Genomic DNA, 24,228 nt, shown 5'->3' on the forward strand with positions numbered 1-24,228 from the left:
AAAAATAAAATGAGATGCAATCCAAACCGGAGGTCCTAATGACGAGGGTTAACGAGGTAGAAGAACCGGTGAGCGACACAGAGATGGCAAGGAAGGAAACTTAGGAAAAAAGAGAAAAACAATGAAAAGATCATGATGATAGGATAAGGGAAATAAATGACAGCCTCAAAAAGAAAAAATCTACATTTAATTGGGGTTCCAGAGGGCACCGAAAGGGACAGAGGTCCAGAATATGTATTTGAACAAATCATAGCTGAGAACTTCCCTAACTTGGGAAGGGAAACAGGCATTCAGATCGAGGAGATAGAGACATCCCCGCCTAAAATCAACAAAAACCACTCAACACCCTGACATTTAATAGGGAATCTTGCAAATTCCAAAGATAAAGAGAGGATCCCTAAAGCAGAAAGAGACAAGAAATCTCTAATCTTTATGGGGAGAAGTATTAGGATAACAGCAGACCTCTCCACAGAGACCTGGCAGGCCAGAAAGGGCTGGCAGGATATATTCAGGGTCCTAAATGAGAAGAACCTGCAGCCAAGAATATTCTATCCAGCAAGGCTCTCATTCAGAATAGAAGGAGAGATAAAGAGCTTACAAGATAGGCAGAAACTGAAAAAGTATGTGACCACCAAATCAGCTCTGCAAGAAATATTAAGGGGGACTCTGTAAAAGAAAGAGGAAGTCCAAGGAAACAATCCACAAAAACAGGGACTGAATAGGTATCATGATGACACTAAATTCATATCTTTCAATAGTAATTCTGAAAATGAATGGGCTTAATGACCCCATTAAAAGGCACAGGGTTTCAGACTGGATAAAAAAGGAAGACCCATCTATTTGCTGCCTACAAGAGACTCATTTTAGATGTAAAGACACCTACAGCCGGAAAATAAAAGGCTGGAGAACCATTTGCATTCAAAGGTCCTGGAAAGAAAGCAGGGGTAGCCATCCTTATATCAGATACATTAAAGTTTATCCCAAAGACTGTGATAAGATTTGAAGAGGGACACTATATCATACTTAAAGGATCTATCCAACAAGAGGACCTAACAATCATGAATATGAATATTTATGCCCCAAATGTGGGAGCTGCCAAGTATCGCCATCAATTAATAACCAAAGTTAAGACATACTTAGGTAATTATACACTTATACTTGGTGACTTGAACACAGTGCTTTCTATTATAGACAGATCTTCTAAGCATAACATCTCCAAAGAAACAAGAGCTTTAAATGATACACTGGACCAGATGGATTCCACAGATATTTACAGAACTTACATCCAAATGCAACTGAATACATATTCTTCTCAAGTGCACATGGAACTTTCTCCAGAATAGACCACAAACTGGCTCACAAATCAGGTCTTAACCGATACCAAAAGATTGGGATCGTCCCCTGCATATTTTCAGACCATAATGCTTTGAAACTAGAACTAAATCACAAGAAGAAGTTTGGAAGGATATCAAACATGGGGAGGTTAAGGACCATGCTGCTAAAAGATGAAAGGGTCAAACAGGAAATTAGGGAAGAATTAAAAAGATTCATGGAAACTAATGAGAATGAAGATACAACCATTCAAAATCTTTGGGGTACAGCAAAAGCAGTCCTGAGGGGGAAATACATCGCAATACAAGCATCCATCCAAAAACTGAAAAGAACTCAAATACACAAGCTAACCTTGCACCTAAAGGAGCTGGAGAAAAAACAGCAAATAGATCCTACACCCAGCAGAAGAAGAGAATTAATAAAGATTTGAGCAGAACTCAATGAAATAGAGATCAGAAGAACTGTGGAACAGATCAACAAAACCAGGAGTTGGTTCTTTGAAAGAATTAGTAAGAAGATAGATAAACCATTAGCCAGCCTTATTAAAAAGAAGAGAGAAAGGACTCAAATTAATAAATTCATGAATGATAAAGGAGAGATCACCACCAATACCAAGGAACAGAACCTGAACTGGCCGATAACCAGGGAGGAAATTGAAGCAGTCATCAAAAACCTCCCAAGACACAAGAGTCCTGAGCCAGATGGCTTCCCAGGGGAATTCTATCAAACGTTTAAAGAAGAAACCATACCTATTCTACTAAAGCTGTTCAGAAAGATAGAAAGAGATGGAGTACTTCCAACATTCATTCTATGAGACCAGCATCACCTTAATTCCAAAACCAAAGACCCCACCCAAAAGGAGAATTACAGACCAATATCCCTGATGAACACAGATGTAATAATTCTCAACAAGATACTAGCCAATAGGTTCCAACGATACATTAAGAAGATTATTCAGCATGACCAATTGGGATTTATCCTCGGGATGCAAGGTTGGTTCAACACTCATAAAGAAATCATCGTGATAGATGATATCAACAAGAGAAAGAACAAGAACCCCATGATCCTCTCAATAGATGCAGAGAAAGCATTTGACAAAATACAGCATCCATTCCTGATCAAAACTCTTCAGAGTGTAGGGATAGAGGGGACATTTCTCAGCATCTTAAAAGCCATCTATGAGAAGCACACAGCAAATATCATTCTCAATGGGAAAAACTGGGAGCCTTTCCCCTAAGATCAGGAACAAGACAGGGATGTCCACTCTCAGCACTGCTATTCAACATATTACTAGAAGTCCAAGCCTCAGCAATCAGGCAACAAAAAGAAAGAAAAGGCATTCAAATTAGCAAAGAAGAAATCAAACTCTCCCTCTTCGCAGATGACATGCTACTGTACATAGAAAACCCAAAAGACTCCACCCCAAGATTGCTAGAACTCATATAGCAATTTGGCAGTATGTCAGGATACAAAATCAATGCCCAGAAATCAGTGGCATTTCTCTATACTAACAATGAGACTGAAGGCAGAGAAATTAAGGAGTCAATCCCAAGTACAATTGCACCCAAAAGCATAGGATACCTAGGAACAAACCTAACCAAAGAGGTAAAGGATCTATATCCTAAAAACTACAGAACACTTCTGAAAGAAATTGAGGAAGACACAAAGAGATGGAAAAGTATTCCATGCTCATGGAGTGGAAGAATTCATATTGTGAAAATATCTATGCTACCCAGGGCAATTTACACATTCAATGCAATCCCTATCAAAATACCACGGGCTTTCTTCAGAGAAATGGAACAAATAATCGTACGATTTGTATGGAATCAGAAAAGACCCCGAATAGCCAGAGGAATATTGAAAACAAACAAACAAACAAACAAAAAAAAAACAGAGCTGGGGCATCACAATACCGGATTTTAAGTTGTACTACAAAGCTGTGATCATCAAGACAGTGTCGTACTGGCACAAAAACAGACACATAGATCAATGGAATAGAATAGAGAACCCAGAAATGAGCCGTTAACTCTATGGTCAACTAACATTCAATAAAGCAGGAAAGATTATCAGAGTATCCACTGGAAAAAGGATAGTCTCTTAAGTAAATGGTCCTGGGAAAATTGGACAGGCACCTGCAGATGAATGAAACTAGACCACTCTCTTGCACCATACACAAAGATAAACTCAAAATGGATGAAGGATCTAAATGTGAGACAAGATTCCATCAAAATCCTAGAGGGGAGCACAGGCAACACCCTCTTTAAACTTGGCCACAGCAACTTCTTGCAAGATACATCTATGAAGGCAAGGGAAACAAAAGCAAAAATGAACTACCGGGACTTCATCAAGATAAAAAGCTTCTGCACAGCTAAAGAAACAGTCAACAAAACTAAAAGACAACCTACAGAATGGTAGAAGATATTTGCAAATGACATATCAGATAAAGGGCTAGCTAGTACCCAAGATCTATAAAGAACTTATTAAACTCAGCAGCAAAGAAACAAACAATCCAATCATGAAGTGGGTAAGACATGAACAGAAATTTGACCAAAGAAGACCTACACATGGCCAACAAGTACATGAGAAAATGCTCCGCATCACTTGCTATCAGGGAAACACAAATCAAAACCACAATGAGATACCACCTCACACCAGTGAGAATGGGGAAAATTCACAAGACAGGAAACAACAAATGTTGGAGAGGATGTGGAGAAAGGGGAATCCTTTTGCACTGTTGGTGGAGACGTAAACTGGTGCAGCCACTCTGGAAAACTGTGTGGAGGTTCCTCAAAGAGTTGAAAATAGATCTGCCCTATGACCCAGCAATTGCACTACTGGGGATTTACCCCAACGATGCAGATGCGGTGAAATGCCAGGACTCCTGCACCTCTATGTTTATAGCAGCATTGTTCACAGTAGCTAAACTGTGGAAGGTGCCTCGGTGTCCATTGAAAGATGAATGCATAAAGAAGATGCAGTATAAGGTATACAACGGAATATTACTCAGCCATTAGAACGACAAATACCCACCATTTGCTTCAAAGTGGATGGAACTGGAGGGTATTATGCTGAGTGAAGTAAGTCAATTGGAGAAGGACAAACACTATATGGTCTCATTCATTTGGAATATAAAAGATAGTGAAAGGGAATAAAGGGGAAAGGAGAGAAAATGAGTGGGAAATATCAGTGAGGGTGATAGACAATGAGAGACACCTCACTCTGGGAAAGGAACAAGGGGTGAACAAGGTGGTTGGGGTTACTGTGTGATGGGCACTGAGGGAGGCACTTGATGGGATGAGCACTGGGTGTTATGCTATATGTTGGCAAATTGAACATCAATAAGAAAATATTTAAAAAGTAAAATAAAATCCAAATCATACAAAGTATGTTCACTCACCACAATGGATTTTAATCAGAAATCAATAACAGAAAGAAAAACTGGAAAAATCTCAAGTATTTGGGAAATGATTATCAGACACCTAAATGAGCACTTTGCATGGGTGAAAGAAGAAATGAAAAAGGAAATTAGTAGGGTCTTTTGAATTGAATGTAAATGAAATAAAAAAAACTGAAATCTGTGGAATGCTACTATAGTATTGCTTAGTAAGAATTTGTAGCACTATACACTAAATTAGATAAGAAGGTCTCAAATCTATGACTTCATCTTCCACTTTAAGAAACTAAAAATAAAGCAAATGAAACCCAAAGCAAGCCGCAGAATGGTATTATACAGATCTAAGTTAAAATCAGTGAACTAGAAAACAGAAAAATAATATGGTTGGGCCCTGATCTCTGTATTTTAAAGAGATCCTCAGGTAATTCTGATATAAAGCCACATTTATAAACTTTTGGACAGACTTCTTTTGGAATCTCTTCAAGCCATGATATTCTATGAAACTATGATTTTCACATCTGCATTTGTCCCTCAAAAGTGAGTTAGTAGGATAAACAACCTAATCGATATGAGCACAGTAATACTTTATAAAAGGATCTGTAAGATATTTTTGATCAGGATGTTAATTACATACTGATGAAATGCTGACAGCTGAACAGAAATCTCCATATAAGGCAAAGCTTTTATGACAGTGGAGCTGCCTGCAAGTTCTATTTCACTACTGATAAGCCAGGCCAACTCAGTGTGTAGGTCTAGGAACACAGTGGATGGAAGGCAGATGACATGTTCTGTCCTCTCTTTATGTGTCAGGTGTTTTAATCTACAATTCTTACAACAAGACTTGGATATATTTTTAATTATCTCATTTAGAGATAGTACCTACCAGTCAGTGACATTGTTTCTTGCAGGGAATCTGCTGGCAACTGGTGGAAGAACCCTTATTTGAGTCCATTTCTTTTCTCACTCAAACCCTCTCTAAAGCCACATAAAACTATTTTGCTCAGTTTCTGCAGTGGTAATGAATAAACATAAGAAACAGATCACTTGTTATTCTATAAACTGAACTGCATATTCAAATCAAGTCCAGACATTAGATTATTCCTAAGGACATGTGATCAGAGTTATTTACCAAATTACATGTTAAAAAGTACTTATACATTGAGATCTCATTATATGTCTCCTACAAGAAAAAAATATAGCCTAGTAAAAAATCATTTTAATGAACCAAACCACGGGCATATATTCTAATATAGCCTTGCCTTACACAGGCCTTAGGTAAAATGTGCCATGGTGAAATCCTAAGTGCGAAGGTATATGTGTCAAAGGGATCACTGCCCAAAATGGCAGGGATTATGTGGGGAAGCTGAGGTCTTAACCCAGTATCTCTTGGATGCTTTATTAGTCTCCCACAGAGATGACAGGTATAATTTCTCCACAAAATTTGTTCTACACCTCCCTATGCATTTGAATTAATTTGTGAGAGAATCAGTTAACTAAGTCTACAGTAATCCTTTTACTTTGAGCAGAACAATTAAGAATGTCTGTTTCCTCTCCTCCTACATCTGTTCTGAGAATGGAGTGAATACATTTGAATTATTTTCTGGATATACAGTAATTGTTGGAAAATGACAACTCACCCATCTGTATAGTAGGCTGTAGTTTTTAAGTGAAGACTAACCAAGTTAACCTAAATGTACAGTTGAGACATTCATCTGATGTGCATTAAGACAGGAAAAGATAGTTAGAAAGGTCATTGGAAAATCAGTGCTCAACTGAGGCACTTACATTGTGATCCATCAAGTTGCTGTGCTTTAGAGACCCCAAAATATCACACACCACACACCCTCCCTTCAACTCTCTCTTCCTCTGGCATACAAGCACCTACAATACAACACTTGTGTTTCATTCCTTTGGATTAAAACCTTATGTCTTTTAATTTTTCTTAAAATATAAAAAAAATCAGGATGAGGGACAGTTGTATACATCCATTTTAATCATATCTCAATACTTTAGATTGTACAGTCCTTCACACATTTCAAAATTCTCTCGAATTCTGTGATCCAGCTAAAATGCTCAAAACTCTATGGCAGGGCCTGGCAGGAGTTGTCACATTTATACACATCAGGAATTAGCTCAGAAACATAGGAGAGTTTTCTCTACCTTTTCACTGGCTACTTTGGGCCTCTCTCAGAGACATCACATCTGTGACCAACAGTCGTTAAGCATTCTTTTTATAGTTCTTTGTTACTCGACTATCCTCAAAAGTTTGCACTGAAAGATATTAAAAAGCAACATGATAAAGTGTGCTTTAAAAATTATACTTCAAAGCCCACTTGTTACGTCGTTTAGTTGTTTAACATTCATTATCCGCAACAAAACTAACTCCTGACTTTCTGGGGTCATATTCCCACTATTTTGTCATTGTCTCTCTCCCTTTCCTCATAGATGAAGAAGTGACCTAGAATGTGACCTAGAATGGGCAGGAGGTCCTCATATTGCACCCAGCAAGGAATTGGCTGGGTCACTTCAATACTCTTGAATCAGTGTCCATCTGCCATGGCCAGCTCTGGGAAGTGTGAAGAAAAGAAGCTTAAGTGGCAACTCCTCCAAGGAGGTATCCCCACTGAGGAGAAGGCTGAGATTCCTCTGCCTTCTGCCAGGAAGTTACAGCAGTGTCAAAGCTCACTTTATCACTCAGGCAACCAGCTTCTTTTCATGCTGGATGCTCATCATTCCACATTTAGAAGAAGTTTTAACTAAACTAGGAGTATAAGCTTTAGAAAAGCCTGGAAAAGAAGTCCAGATATGCAATCACCTGAAGAAGAGGAATGGAAAATTAATCCCCCTTGTCATGGATATAGCCAAGACAAGGTTATACAGATGTTCTTTCTAAATTAAATGAGTCCATGAGTCATTTCTATCCATTGGAGATATGTTCAGTGTTCATTCACCTTTAAAAGCCAACCAATAACCTTTTATTTTTCCCAAAACTAACTGTATTTGGTATAAGGTATCCAGATTATGGACAGGAAATTTGTATTCTGAAATACTCTATTTTCAGGAGAGTGGTTCAAATTTCTTGAAACCCTGAAGGGAGAGAAATTCACTCAGGTTCATTTCCTTTCCTTTTCACAATTCTCTTATAGAAAGTTTATCCTCCTCCAACCTTTTCTAGCTCACCTGACAAGATCTGTTCCTGAGATAAATGATACCCTGAATAACTCTGAACTAGTAAAGGACATAGGTGAAGTATTACTTAGAATGATGGATAGTTAAAGATGGGGAACTAAAACAGACACATCCGTAATTTAGAAGTTAGTTGAGGGGAGATAATAGCTGGAAAAATAGCGAGTATTTTTAAAACATAATGATCACAATTTATATTAAGAAAACCAAGTAGAGTATTCCGTGGGGATATATCACTGCTATGTGACATAAATGAGTCTGTTGGATTCCATCTATTTAATGTGGACAATAACAGTGATGAGCCATTTTATTTATTTCCTGATGTTGGATCTTTGTGGATGCAGTTCGACTATGTATATTGGGAGATGCCAATGTAAACTGATGCATCTATAGTTAGAAACTGGGAACTGTGTCCTGGGGTGGGACTCAGAAGATCAATTCCCAGCTGCAGAACTGTGGAAAGCACACAAAAGTGTTATAGAAGCTGTTTCATGGCTGCACCACATTGCATCACCGTCAAAATGTGCTACTCCTATTGTACAGATGAGAAACCAATGCTAGAAGAAACTCTGCGAAGACACTTGACCCATTCGGGCAGGGAGGTGAGCAGGGGTGCAGATCATGGAAGAGGGCTTCTCATAGGAGGTAAGAGAGTCAGGTGCTGGAATGAGAGCCGTGCAAATAGCAAGGATCCAGGAAAGTAGGAGGTTTGGTGTACTCAAAGCATATAATTTGTGAGGTGTGGAGTGGCAGGAAGTGAAAGCAGAGCAGTAGGTAAGGGCCAGATAGTGGCTTACTGCTTTCCATCATTCTAAGGGCTTGGAATTTATCCTAGGATTAAAGTGGAGTTTTCAAGGAATTTAAACTAAAGAGTGCCTTAAACACACTTGCCTTACTCCAAAGTGGAAATCTCAATAATCCCAATATTGACTCCTACATGCTTGTCTTCAGAGACCCTTTCCCCTTCACTCTCCTTCAGAAAAGCCCAAGCGTCTGCCTTGCTCCCCACAGGTTCATGATCCAGGGTGTGGTGCAGAGTGAAAGCACAGTAAATAGAGGCTGCCTGAGAGAGGGAGGGAGAGTAACAGGAGAGGTAACAAATAAACTGGTAATTATAGTAAACTAATCATAAATCCATATATAACACTGTTACGTGACAAAAGTTGATTGTGCCTTGAAGAAGAGGCATGATAGTTTAACAGGCTACAAGAGAAAAAAGTAGTGAAAAAAAGAAATTCAGATTTTTATAAGAAATTGTCCTTGGGGCAGCCCAGGTGGCTCAGCGGTTTAGAGCTGCCTTCAGCCCAGGGCCTGACCCTGGAGACATGGTATCAAGTCCCACATCAGGCTCCCTGCATGGAGCCTGCTTCTTCCTCTACCAGTGTTTCTGCTTCTCTCTCTCTCTCTCTCTCCCCCCCCCTCATGAATAAATAAATAAAATCTTTAAAACGAAAAAAGAAATTGTCCTTTATTATTTTTTTTTAAAGAAATTGTCCTTTAAAGCAGAATCCTCTAAACCATGAAAGAAAATGGTGTCTAATTCTGTATTCTTGGGCAGTTACTTGGTTTGAACATCAGTGAGTTGCTGGGTTCCGCCACTCAGACATTATTTAGCATTTAAATGAGACGGGAAGAAGAATCCTAAAATGTGCCAGGAATCCTGCAGGCTTTCATCAGGTCACTTTGCTGCACCAGGATCATGACAATGTGTATGGTGGAACCGTAAAATCATGAAATAAAAGAAGAGCATCCTGTTTTATGGTTTTATATTTAGCTGTTTCTTAAATCTCTTTCACTCAAAAACCACAGAGCCCTTCTGATAACATGAAGCTTTAGAAGAGTTGCCATTTAAAAAAATATTCTCTCTTAGTGTGTATTACACTTTCACAATTCCTTACATACATAACGGAAAAATAAAAATCTTAGAATTGTGAATTCTGCTTGCTTGTTCCACATGACAAAGCCTTAGTACATCCCCTTCTGAGTGTTTTGTTCTGGGCATGTGTTAAGAGGGATTCCGTGTTTTTGAATAGAATTGGCTGGCATTTTCTACAACTAGTATGGTGGCTAAGTGATCCAGCTATCTTCAGAGATCTGGGTGGGAAGCTTAGCTCACCCACTTTCTACCAATTTCCAATTTTCCACCTCAGAGGACAACTTTGGTACTGAATAGTACCATAGATGGAAGGTGCAGTGCTATATTATACCACAGGATATGCGAAAGACTAAAGTCATCTACAAGGTAAGAAACAAATCTTATTTATCTTTGTTCTAGGGTCAAGCACAGTGTCTGACAATTAATGAAATTAGCAACATCTTTTCAATCTTCTCTTTCTAAATAAATGCAGAATTCCTGCACACTCTTCACACTGGAGAGACCCTTTGTATAACTATGAAGGGGGAGATGTAGTGACGATTGAATTTGTGAACCTTGTGCCATGGTAATTTAAATGTATTGCTTATTAAATAAATATCTTAAAGCTGGAAGTAATTTGGTTCCCTTCCTTTATTATTTGGAAAAGGCAACAGAAACATGTAAAGATGACATGACTGGTCCAAAAATGCACTGGACAGGCATGTCCAAACTTCTGCATACTGCACCACAAGGGTCTTGATGTTCTATGCCTATTGGAACCAGTGTAGTTCTATGTCTTACTACTGATAAATTGGACACCTGAGCCTCAAATTTGGAAGAACAAAGGAACAAGGTGGCTGGGGTAGCGTGAGAGTTAGTAAGCTGCTGGGCTCTGTTTGGAACTAAGCCCCATGGAGAAGAAGAAATAAACTAAAGCTTAGGTTCATCCTATGAAAAAATATGTTGGCCACAATCCCCATGGTCTCTGATCATCATCAAGAATATGGTACAGGCTTGTACCAACAACTGTATGCATTTCTCCCCTGGCCAATCACACTGTTCTTGTCTTGGTCTTGAGAATCTACTCTTTAATCTATCTATTGTTAACCTATCAAAACAATTGATAGAAAAACTAGATAGGAAATCAGCAAAGCTGTAGAAGAACTCAACAATACCATTAAACAACAGGATCCAATCCATTCAATAACAGTAAAATACACATTCTTTTCAAGTGCCCATGGAACATTCACCAAAATAGACCATATTCTGGATCATAACAAGTCCAAATGAATTAAACTTATATAAAATATATTCTCTGATTATAATGGGACCAAACTAGAAATGAGTAACAGATAACATGAAAACTTCCAAACACCTGGAAACTAAAAACACACTTGTAAATAATCTGAGTTAAGAAAATCAATCTCAAGGGAAATAAATACATTGAACTTGATAAAAAAGAAAATTAAATATACCAAAATCTGTGAGATAACAGTTAAAGCAGTACATAGAAGATAATTTAAAGCACTACTGCTTATATTAGAATAGTCTCATGTCAAGAAACTAAACATTGCCTCAAAAAAAAAGAGCAAAATAAACCCAAAGTAAGTAGGAAAAAAAAATAATAAAAGCAAAAGCAAAATTTAATGAAGTTGAAAACAGAAAACAATAGAGATAAACAATAAAACAAAAAGGTAGTTATTGGGATCCCTGGGTGGCGCAGCGGTTTGGCACCTGCCTTTGGCCCAGGGCGCGATCCTGGAGACCCGGGATCGAATCCCACATCGGGCTCCCGGTGCATGGAGCCTGCTTCTCCCTCTGCCTGTGTCTCTGCCTCTCTCTCTTTCTCTCTGTGTGACTATGATAAATAAATAAAAATTAAAAAAAAAATTAAAAAAAAAATTAAAAAAAAAAGGTAGTTATTCAAAAAGGTCAAACAAACCTCTAGCAAGATGACAAAGAAAAAAGAAAGATGACACAAATTACTAATATCCTAAATGAAGCAGGGGATCTATTATAGGGCATAAAGATTTTAAAGGACTATAAGGGAATACCACGAACAATTCTACATATATAAATTGGCGGGGGGTTTTTATTTTTTATTTTTTTAAAGATTTTATTTATTTATTCATGAAAGACACACACACACACAGAGGCAGAGACACAGGCAGAGAGAGAAGCAGGCTCCATGCAGGGAGCCTGATGTGGGACTCGATCCCGGGTCTCCAGGATCAGGCCCTGGGCCAAAGGCAGCACTGAGCCACCCGGGCTGCCCAGCATTTTAAAAGAAATGGACCAATTTCTTAAAAAGCATAAGCTATTACAACTTACCTAATATAAGATTGATAAGTCAAAGAGATTTATGTATATTAAGGAAATTAAATTATAATAATAAAACTTCAGAAAAGAAATCTCCTGACCCAGAGAATATTGCTGGAGAATTCTATGAAATATTAAAGTTAACACAAACTTTTATCCAATTTTTTCCAGAAAACAGAAGATCAAGGGATACTTCTAACTTATTTTATGAAGCTAGCATTACCTGGTACCAAAACCAAACAGACTGTCAAAAAAAAAAAAAAAAAAAAAGAAAGAAAAAGAAAAGAAAGAAAGAAAGAAAGAAAAATAAAAGGAAACAAAACTGCAGAGCAATGTTCCTCGTGAATAGAGAGGTAAACATCCTTAACAAAATATTGGCAAAAAGAATTCAGCAATATATAAAAAGAGGTTTTTAAAAAAGAGTATTATCAAACACATAACTATGTGGGGCTTACTCTAGGGATGCAAGACTGGCTCAGTATTTGAAAATCACTCAACCTAATCCACCACATTAACTGGCTAAAAAAAAAAAAAAAAAAAAAAAATCACATGATCTCATCTATTGATGCAGAAAAAAAAGCACTTGACAAAATCCAACAGCCATTCATGATTAAAAAAAATAAAATAAAACTTTCAGAAAATCAGAAATAGAGGGAACTCTCCCAATTTGATAAAGAATTGTACAAATATATAGTTACCATTACACTTTTTTTTTAATTTATTTTTTATTGGTGTTCAATTTACCAACATACAGAATAACACCCAGTGCCCATCACCCATTCACTCCCACCCCCCGCCCTCCTCCCCTTCCACCACCCCTAGTTCGTTTCCCAGAGTTAGCAGTCTCTGTGTTCTGTCTCCCTTTCTGACATTTCCCACACATTTCTTCTCCCTTCCCTTATATTCCCTTTCACTATTATTTATATTCCCCAAATGAATGAGAACATATAATGTTTGTCCTTCTCCGACTGACTTACTTCACTCAGCATAATACCCTCCAGTTCCATCCACGTTGAAGCAAATGGTGGGTATTTGTCATTTCTAATAGCTGAGTAATATTCCATTGTATACATAAACCACATCTTCTTTATCCATTCATCTTTCGTTGGACACCGAGGCTCCTTCCACAGTTTGGCTATCGTGGCCATTGCTGCTATAAACATCGGGGTGCAGGTGTCCTGGCGTTTCATTGCATTTGTATCTTTGGGGTAAATCCCCAACAGTGCAATTGCTGGGTCGTAGGGCAGGTCTATTTCTAACTCTTTGAGGAACCTCCACACAGTTTTCCAGAGTGGCTGCACCAGTTCACATTCCCACCAACAGTGTAAGAGGGTTCCCTTTTCTCCGCATCCTCTCCAACATTTGTTGTTTCCTGCCTTGTTAATTTTCCCCATTCTCACTGGTGTGAGGTGGTATCTCATTGTAGTTTTGATTTGTATTTCCCTGATGGCAAGTGATGCAGAGCATTTTCTCATATGCATGTTGTGTCAATGTTACCCAGGGCAATATACAATGTCAATGTTACCCAGGGCAATATACACGTTTAATGCAATCCCTATCAAAATACCATGGACTTTCTTCAGAGAGTTAGAACAAATTATTTTAAGATTTGTGTGGAATCAGAAAAGACCCCGAATAGCCAGGGGAATTTTAAAAAAGAAAACCATATCTGGGGGCATCACAATGCCAGATTTCAGGTTGTACTACAAAGCTGTGGTCATCAAGACAGTGTGGTACTGGCACAAAAACAGACACATAGATCAGTGGAACAGAATAGAGAATCCAGAAGTGGACCCTGAACTTTATGGGCAACTAATATTCGATAAAGGAGGAAAGACTATCCATTGGAAGAAAGACAGTCTCTTCAATAAATGGTGCTGGGAAAATTGGACATCAACATGCAGAAGAATGAAACTAGACCACTCTCTTTCACCATACACAAAGATAAACTCAAAATGGATGAAAGATCTAAATGTGAGACAAGATTCCATCAAAATCCTAGAGAAGAACACAGGCAACACCCTTTTTGAACTCGGCCATAGTAACTTCTTGCAAGATACATCCACGAAGGCAAAAGAAACAAAAGCAAAAATGAACTATTGGGACTTCATCAAGATAAGAAGCTTTTGCACAGCAAAGGATACAGTCAACAAAACTCAAAGACAACCTACAGAATGGGAGAAGATATTTGCAAATGACATATCAGATAAAGGGCTAGTTTCCAAGATCTATAAAGAACTTATTAAACTCAACACCAAAGAAACAAACAATCCAATCATGAAATGGGCAAAAGACATGAACAGAAATCTCACAGAGGAAGCCATTACACTTAATAGTGAAAGACTGACTGTCCTTCCTCTAATATCTGGAACAAAGCAAGATGTCCATTCACACCACTGCTATTCAACACAGTCTTGGAAATTCCAGCCAGTGAAGTAAGGCAATAAAATGAAAGACATACAGATTAGAAAGCAAGAAATATAACTTCCTATGTGACATGATGGTGTACACAGAAAATCCCAAGGATCCTATCAAAAAACAAACACATAAAAATTCCCAAAACTAGTGAATTTCAGCAAGTCAGAGGACACAAAATCAACATACAAAAATCAACTGTATTACTGTATATCAATGAAGACAGGTATAAAGACATTTTAAAATACAGTACCATCTGTAGTCACTCCCAAAACGTGAAATACTTAGCTGTAAATCTAAAAAATATATTCAGAACTTGTATACTAAAAACTGTAAAACACTGGATGTAAGAAATTGAAGCAGATTCAAAATGGAAAGGCATACCACATATGTGGATTTGAATACTCAACATAGTACAGATGTTATTTTTCCCAAACTAATAGAGACTTACCAGAAGAGGTTTTCTAGATATAGACAAGATAATCCTAAAATTAATATGGAAAGCAAATGGCTTATAAGAGTTAAAATAAGTTCTAAAAAGCTGTTGAACTAATCTACCCAATGCCCAATTTCAAGATTTATTACATAACTATAGTAATCAAGACTGTGGATATTGACGCAGTGATAGACATACAGATAAAAAGAACAAAATAGAGAACACAGAATATATATATACAGTGATAGAAGATCCAGATATCCATAGAGGAAAAAATGGTGGAGAGAACTTACCTCACTGATTTTATATAAAGACAGATAATTAGTTAAATGTAAAATACAAATTATAAAATTTTTAGAGGAAAACAAAGGAGAAAATCTTCAGGAACTAGTGCTTCATGAAGAGTTCTTAGTCATTACTCCAAAAGCATGTTCTATAAAAGTTTAAAAATCAATAAATTGAACTTCATCAATATTAAAACCTTTTTCTCTGTGAAAGATCTTGTTACAAGGATAAAAAAACAAGCTCCATACTGAGAGAAAAACATCTGTAAATTACATCTGGTAAAGGAATCACACCTAGAAAGAACTCAATAATTCAACAGAAAAAATGAAACAAAATAATCCAATTTTTAAAGGGTAACTAATATGAAAAGATATTTCAATAAAAAGGATATAGTGCAGGCAAATAAGCACATTAAAAAAAGTTCAATATCTGGGGCAGCCCGGGTGGCTTAGCGATTTAGTGCTGCCTTCAGCCCAGGGCCTGATCCTGGAGGCCCGGGATCGAGTCCCACATCAGGCTCCCTGCATAGAGCCTGCTTCTCCCTCTGCCCGTGGCTCTGCCTCTCTCTCTCTCTCTGTGTGTCTCTTATGAATAAATAAATAAAATCTTTAAAAAAAAAAGTCTGATATCTTTAACCAACAGGAAAATGCAAATCAAAACACAATGAAATATCAACCTATTAGATTTATACCTATTAGAGTAGCTAAAATGAAACACAGTAACAATACTCATTGCCGGTGAAGACAGAGAAACAGGATCTTTCATACATTTCTGGTGGGAATATAAAAACTAAACATTCATCATACAACCTAGTAATCATACACCTGGGCATTCATCCTAGAAAATAAAATCTTGGGCAACCCCGGTGGGGCAGCGGCTTAGCGCCGCCTGCAGCCCAGGGCGTGATCCTGGAGACCCTGGCTTGAGTCCCGCCTCAGGCTCTCTGCATGGAGCCTGCTTCTCCCTCAGCCTGTGTCTCTGCCTCTCTCTCTCTGCATCTCTATGAATAAATAAATAAAATCTTAAAAAAAAAAGAAAAGAAAATCTTATTTCCACACAAAGCCTGTATACAAATGCACATAGTCATCTTATTTGTAATAAACAAAAACTGGAAGCAACAAAAATGTTCTTCAATAGGTGAATGAATAAACTAACTAGTATATTCCTGCCATGAAGATTACTTAGCAATGAGAAAGAACAAGCTCTTATTAATATACACAAGAACTTGAATGGATCTCCAAATCACTTTGCTCAGGGGAGAAAAGCCAATCTCCAAAGGTCACATACTGAATAAGTGCATGTATGTGACATTCTAAAGATGACGAAAAATACAGAAATAACAAATAGTGGCTGACAGGGGTTACGAATTTTGGAGGAGGGAGGTGGGTGTGACTATAAAGAGGCAGCAGGAGGGGTATCTTTATGATGATGAAACAGTTCTGTATCTACACATGATAAGATGACATGAAACCATGCACACACAAGGTACCAATGCCAATTTCCCAGTTTTGATATCTTACTACACTCTAATTGTGTGACACTGTACCATCTTTGCAACTTCCTGTGAATTAATAATCATTTAAAATAAAAACTTTAGGGGTCCCTGGGTGGCGCAGCGGTTTGGCGCCTGCCTTTGGCCCAGGGCGCGATCCTGGAGACCCGGGATCGAGTCCCACATCGCGCTCCCGGTGCATGGAGCCTGCATCTCCCTCTGCCTGTGTCTCTGCCTCTCTCTCTCTCTCTGTGACTATCATAAATTAAAAACAATAAAAATAAAAAAATAATAAAATAAAATAAAAACTTTAAAAATATATCATCACAGTATATTTTCTATTGGAATCACAAACATTGACACTCACTTCCAATATCTGGCCTCAGCTTTTTATCATATTCTCTCAGCAACTTGTTGAGAATAAGAGTCACATCGGTGTCTTGGGATTTTGGTGCTAAGACCCACTTTTGGTTTGATGATGAATCTTCATATTCATCCTCTTCCACTTTTCTGGACCTGTAATTATGGCACAAAGTATTAGTTGTAGTAATGGCTCAGGAAGTATCTTAAGCTTGGCCCATGTAAGCACCACTGACATAAGTAGAAGGCCCACATTACTCAAAGCCCAATCAATAGATTACCTCTAAAATGAAAACCAAACCAAACCAAACAAAATTTAGAATGAATCCAATAGGAAGAATGCCACTGCTTTTAATACGTCATTAGGCTTTCATTAAATGTCACAAATTTATTCCTTGTCTCTGTTAAACTATACACACTATGATAAACAAATCAATGCCAGAAGATCAACCAGCAAGTAATCACTTGTGTTTGGGTCCACCCTGAGAACCTCTGAAGGTCAAGGCACAAACCTTCCAGATGTTTGTCAGGTGGTGACTGTGGGATCCAGGAAATTTAACAAAATGCCCTACCCCTGGACAAGCAGAGCAGGACTGACTCTATTTTGGGCTGCACCTGCCTCCTGCTGACCTGCTTATTGCTTAGGGCACTGCCCCGCCCTAGTCAAATACCAGGGCACACCCTAACCGGAAATCCGGCTCAGTGATAGGCCAGTTCAAATGGATACTTTAGGGTAAAATGTAATTCAATCGGCCACCTGCGTGTGGACCAACATGACTGTACAACTTTCTGCCTATCCCATTGTCCACTGGCCTCTATAACGTTGCTACGCCTCTTGGTCTGGGGTCCAAGTCCCTGCTCCGCTGCGTCGGGTATACTTGGACCCAGGATCGAGCTTGTAAATAAACCCTCGTGTGTTTGCATCGGTGTCGGCTCCTTGGTGGTTTCTCGGATTCGCGATCTTGGGCACAACAGTGACTTTATCATGCTGTTCCACCCCCTACTGCCAAGACCTCATTTTAGTTGAACATAAGAATATTTTTTGCAGAATCACACTCACTGAAATAGCTAAGCTGACTTTTGTGCTTAAGGAGACTAGAATCTTCATTCCAGGTAGACGTGGGACATCATGAGGTGGTCTGCTTGACCAGCACTTGTATGGGGACAAGGAACAGAGATGGTGTTGGGTGAACACCCTCTGGCAATTTTATATGCCTCTTACAACACGAATGGATTCATTTCTTACAGAGCAGCTCATACAGACATTAAAAATTAAAATCTTTCTAGGGGCAGCCCCAGTGGCTTAGCGGTTTAGCGCTGCCTTCAGCCCAGGGCCTGATCCTGCAGACCCAGGATCGAGTCCCACATCAGGCTCCCTGCATGGAGCCTGCTTCTCCCTCTGCCTGTGTCTCTGCCTCTCTCTCTGTGTCTCTCATGAATAAATAAATAAAATCTTTTTTTAATAAAATAAAATAAAATCTTTCTAATATGTCTTAATCATTTGGCCCCTCAATAAATGGGTTGAGACGAACGTTTGAGCATCTCTGAGCTTGTCTCTTGCAGCAGGATAGCAGCCTCTCCTGGGTAATACACACTGACAGGAGTACTTGAATGGAGAAGCCTCAAAATGACAAACTAGTTTTCTTAGTGAGTGAGGATGAATCAACAACACAGCCATTTGGGCTTGAAAAGAGGAGAGTCTCCTGCCTTAAAGCAGTATTTCCAGGTGAACTTTCACTTACTAGGGCAAAAAAAAGCTTGTAAAACAACAAACAACTTCCCTATTTCCTTATACTTTGTTAACATAAATGTCTTAGTGACTTTTTTTCTTCACCAAAGAGAACAAAATATAGAATAGAAAACTGTATTGAGGTTTATTTATCCCGTCTTGGTATGAGCTCATTTCTGTTTAGCTTCCTAAACAGGAGCCAAAATGTTAACATCATCGTAGAGCAGTGGTGCTCTGGGACACAAGTTTCTTTAAGTTAATTTTTGGAATTGTCTAAATTATCTATAATGAACATGAAAAAAATAAAGAAACTTTTAAAAGTTCATTATCTCCACATTGTTTAAATGCTTACAATCACATGTATAATATAATTACATAATTATCTATAGAGTACAATAATAATATACATGATTTTGTATAATATGTAGTTACATGTAGATGTCATATATTATACATATTATAGTATTTTTTTGAGTGTTAGTTAACTAGCCTTAATCTAGACTATGGCAGTGGCACATACTCTGGTCCTGATTGAATGTGTGTATATATATATATGTATATATATATGTATATATATATACATACATACATATATATAAGATCTTGAAAATGAGTATATAGCATGTGTCTGGCAGACTGGCTTCATTTAAATTTTTCCTAGGCTTATCTTAAACTGTAATTCTATTTCTTAAATATTTATTGGGTAGAAGGTTTAAATTATCCACAGAAACTTTAAATTGTTGTGAGTTTTTATTTGCACTAAACATTCACCATCAATAAAAACTTAAAAATTTGGGACACATTCAAGAAGTGCCATGCTGCGTTTCATTACATGTAAAACTGAACTTATACAAATAACACTATAGAATTTTAAATGTCACTGTAGAATATTTTATCAAAAATATTGTCAGGAATATTAATTTTATCATCTTGGAAAAAAGGGAGTAGATTGAAGCAGGTTTTCTGCAGGACATGGTCAGCTAAAAGCAATCACTGCCTGCAGGACCCGGCAATTCATTCCACAGCAAGACGGAGAGACCAGGGACAGACGGGCAGATCACCTTGGCAGATCACATACAACATTCTCAAGACTTGTTCTAACTGGGCCACAGTGCTTTCCTCTCTCCCTCTTCCGTCTCTGCCTCTTTCTCTCCCTTCTCTGTTCTCTTCCCCTCCCCTACCTTTCTCTCTCATTCCTTTCCCTGGCTCCCCTCCCCCGCCCCAGCACAGGCAGTTCACCAGCACAGACCAGACTATGCTCTCCATGCCCTGTTATTTTCTATTGCCCCGATGGTCACATGTAGAGCGACTGATCACACTAACTCTTTATCAGCTTTCTGTATACACACAGCCTTCGTTTTTGAAAAAGACTGAGCTACTTCAAATGCAGTTATTATAATGAGTCTAATTCTCCCTCTAGTGGTGATGAGAGGGTTTTCCTGAAATTGCATAAGCTTCTTCCTCAGAGGCCAAAGTAGGCGAGAGCAGGAGAGAGGAGAAAGGAAAAGCAACAGCGTCCTCTCCCACCCCTTCAGGAGGTACACGGGGACCTGCAGCGTGGTTGCTGGGGTGGGGTGCACTATGGCAAAGTGTGGTCCGAGATCCTCTTGTTTCCCTAGAGGCCAACACTGAGCTTCCCCCAATCCTAATCTTCTGTCAGTTTGCTGCAGGACTTCAGAGAATGAAGTAGAAGCTTCAGAGTGCTAGTGTCAAACCACCAGCCCCACGGAAAAATCCTCCCTTTGATGAAAACCAAGACTCCTCTCAGAGGACACACTGGAATATGAATAAAATAAGAATGATCTGCTTTTCTAAATTCTAAGTGGGCTATATATAATCATTATGAATGTTCTGTTATCAGGATTGTTGGATCCTAAACACCATCACTGCAATTAGCTTTTTCTTAAAAACCAATTGGCAATGTATTGTCTTTGTCAAGTAATTGCTCAACCTTCAGATGTTATTTTCATGTCTTAGACCTTCTCTTCCATTAGAAGGACAAAGACATCTGAAGTATTTTTAAACATTAAAAGGAGCTCCTAAACCTCAGAAACCAGTTAAGTGTCTGCAAGGTATTACCGGGGTCCAGGCATGACTTTGTGTGTTGTAATGCGTAACAAGCTCATTCATGGGTGTCAGAATAGGGTGCTTTTCTCTCCATGGAGTTGCCAAGCCATCACCACAGAGCACAACTGTCAGAACCTTTTCCAGGGATTTTGAACACCAGAAAAGCAATACAGAGTGCAAACGAGGACCTCTCAGCATTAACAATAGTTTGAAAAGACGACACTGCACATCAGATTATTTTGCACATCTGTAAAACCCATTCAAAGAACAAAGACACTTTCAAATGAGAGGCATATAGCTATATGCTTGTTTAAAATTTGGATTTTTTTCAACCGATATGCAACCTCTAATATGAAGGCCAGGGAATGAAGCAAGATACAGAACACATTAAAACCATTACCTCTGCCTAGGTGAAATGGAAGGAGGAAGAATCCTGAGAAATTGTACATGTATTTGGGAATCCCTAGAAACCCGGCTGCTTCATGTTAGATACTAAGATGTCCTCCTACTAAGCACATAAACTAATGAGGAAAATAGGTAATTTTCCTTGTAGCATGTTAACTAGCTATAAATCTCAATTATATGTAGTTAATTATCTATCTCCGAAATGCAGGTCACTTCATTCAGTTGGTAGCAACAGAAAGGTCATGTAGATGTGACTTCAGATCTAGATTATATACTTCAGACGTCTACATTATACCTATGCCATCTGCTTATCTCTCTGCCTCTAAACAGAGATACATACAGGCAGAATCAACTTCAGAAAGTGCATTTCCATCTCCTTCCCAGCTCTCTCCTTAGGAAGAAACTTGAGTTTATTTTTTTTTTTTTTTTAAATTTTTATTTATTTATGATAGTCACACAGAGAGAGAGAGAGAGAGAGAGAGAGGCAGAGACACAGGCAGAGGGAGAAGCAGGCTCCATGCACCGGGAGCCTGACGTGGGATTCGATCCCGGGTCTCCAGGATCACGCCCTGGGCCAAAGGCAGGCGCCAAACCGCTGCGCCACCCAGGGATCCCAAGAAACTTGAGTTTAAAGGCCCAAGGAATACTATGCCTGGTTGAGGGAGCTGCCTTGAGTCACCAGTTGACACTGTCTCTGGCACACTGTTTGCCTTTCACACTCTCACCTCTTAGTGGGGATAAATGGTATGGAGGGGAAGGGGTCAGGGCTTTCTTTCTCAAGGCCAAACATCCCTGCCAAAAGTGGGGAGTGAAACTGGAAGTCTTTTTATGTCTTTTAAGATTTGTTATGTGCCTTCCTACTTCACAAATATGAATGGAAATCTAAGACCTGGCATTGCCTGCTGACACTTGCAGGGCTTTCTGCTCCCAGGGAAGCTCTCTAGCTCTCTAGCCTCCAGATCCAGGAAATGAAAAAGAGTGTTTTGGGGAAAAGGGTGTCTCAAGATTCTTGGGATGGGGATGGGGGGAGAGGCATGGAGCTACTCTGATTTCCAAAGTCGGCAGGCTCTGGACAGAGATCTAGTCTAGGAGACAGAGTTAAAGAAACCAAATCCAGAATATCTATTTATATTCACAGCAACAGGAATTAACCCTCTAGTTCCACTGCCCTTCCATCCCCACTAGCCATCTTCATCCCTTCCTGGAGAATTTCTAAGCTCCCATTAGCTGGTTGCAGGTAAGAGTATTTGGAGTAAGATAAGGTCTTACAGTTATCAGGCAAAAGCCTTATTATCAATTTCAACATGTGTGCTTTATGGGGGTAAGTGTGTATGTATGTTCGTGTGTGAAAAGTGGCTCATCTATTAGGGATGCGTGTGTATAGTGTGTGTTTGCAGGACCTGGGGAGGGGAATCCTTTCTGAGAAGTAGGGTTCTTTTCCTTGCTCCAGCCTGCTTCTACCTGCCCCCAGCCTGGATGCTCTTTGCCAGTGTGATCTAAACAAGGCAGCTAGGAAACCACGACTTCTGGGTCTTAGGAAATTCAGAGTGATGGAAATTATACAGAATGTGACCCGGTGTATGCGTGGGGGCCCCTGGAACACTTGTGTTGGGGGGGTAAATAGGAGGTAGACACCTTTGGTTCTTTATGACGGTGGTTTTCAAAACCCCTTAAAACAACCCGATCCTAAAAAGCTTCGGGAAAAGCCCATTAATCTCAGAGCCCCCATATTCCCAGTGGCAGGGAAGGCTGCAGCCGCCCAGCCTGGAGAGGTCGATGGCCCTGTGCCGGGGCGAGGGGACAGGTGGGGTGCGGGCCGGCGTCCCCTCTGCTCCCGGCCTGGCCGCGGCGGGCCCTGCGGCAGCCCCGCCGACGGCAGGTGCGCCCGGACTCCGGGCCCGCACGCAGCGCCGCCGCCGTCCGCCTGGCTCGGAGCCCCCGGGGCCGCGGGCCGGGCGCCACTTACCGCGCGTGCACGCCCCACGACAGGCAGAGGAGGAGCAGGAGCTCTGGAGCCATGGTGCGGTGGAGCGCAGGGAGGATGCCCGGGGCCTCGGGCCGGCGCGGCTTCCCCCGGGGCACGGGCCTCGCCTCCTCCGCCTCTACTGTCCCTCGCTGCCTCCAGGCCGCGGACTGCGGCGCCACACGGTCTCCCGGCCGGCGCGGCCCGACAGGTGCGGCTCGGAGGCCTGCCGCGCCCCCGACGGCCGGCGGGTGTGCGCGCGGCTCCGCGGGGCGCACCGAGGCCGCCGCCGCCCCCCCGCGCCCGCCCCCCGCCCCCGCCCGCGCCCGGCTCCGGCTCCGGCTCCGGCTCCGGCTCCGCGCTGCTTGGAGGCGAGAGCGGGAGCGGGTGGGCGCGGAGTCCCGGCCCGGCCCCTCCTCCCGGTCCCCTGCCCCCCTCCCGGGCGGCGGGCTCCGAGCGCGGAGGCGGGGGGCGCGAGGCGGCCGCTCCCCGCAGCGCTGCCCGGCGGCCCCGGCGGCCCCGGCGGGGAGGAGTTTCCCCGGTTACACGCCTGACAACGCGCTCGGCGAGGAAAGAGGCTTGAATGGGCTCAGGAGGGGGCGGGGCTCGGCCGGGAAGGGCGGCTTGGGGATCCCAAGGGAGCCTGGCACCTCGGCGTGGAGAGCGAACCCCGAGCCGGCCGGGGTGCAGTCGGGGCGCCCTCTCCAGCCGAGACGGCCCTCCCGCGCCCCTGACCTCCGATGGCCCGGCCTCCCGGCGACTTCAGCCGGGTGGCGAAGGAGTGAGACGGTTTGCTGAAAGCGCCCCTTCCAGGCACACGTCCTGCTAGGTCGGCCGAAGCCCTGGGCACGACCAGGACTCTGGGCGAAGTGGCTTGCTAGGAATGTTTTTCAAAAGCACTCTCAATGTGAAACATTCTAACACATACCAATAAACGGATGAAAAAGACAATTAAAGGTAGAAGGGAGACCTGAGCTCTAATGAAAAAAT

The 24,228-nt window shown here is 40.7% G+C and overlaps 1 protein-coding gene across 3 annotated transcripts in view; it reads right to left on the bottom strand.

Annotated features, from left to right (window-relative positions):
* The window catches only part of GABRG3 (gamma-aminobutyric acid type A receptor subunit gamma3), a 686,820-nt gene extending 663,350 nt beyond the window's left edge, over positions 1 to 23,470 (bottom strand). Inside the window, exons 1-2 of one of the 3 annotated variants that reach the window (XM_077868328.1) lie at positions 23,242 to 23,467; positions 17,082 to 17,230 (exon numbers count right to left, since the gene is read on the bottom strand). In XM_077868328.1, the coding sequence (XP_077724454.1) occupies positions 17,082 to 17,230; positions 23,242 to 23,294 (202 nt within the window). In that variant the 5' untranslated portion in view covers positions 23,295 to 23,467. Of the gene's footprint in view, positions 1 to 17,081; positions 17,231 to 23,241 lie in introns of those variants that run through there. The other 2 variants (XM_077868349.1, XM_077868346.1) reach the window with 2 other exon arrangements.
* Between the last annotated feature and the right edge of the window lie 758 nt (positions 23,471 to 24,228).

This window comes from Canis aureus, chromosome 2 (genome assembly GCF_053574225.1).
Source record: "Canis aureus isolate CA01 chromosome 2, VMU_Caureus_v.1.0, whole genome shotgun sequence".
In the NCBI taxonomy this organism is placed as follows: Eukaryota; Metazoa; Chordata; class Mammalia; order Carnivora; family Canidae; genus Canis; species Canis aureus.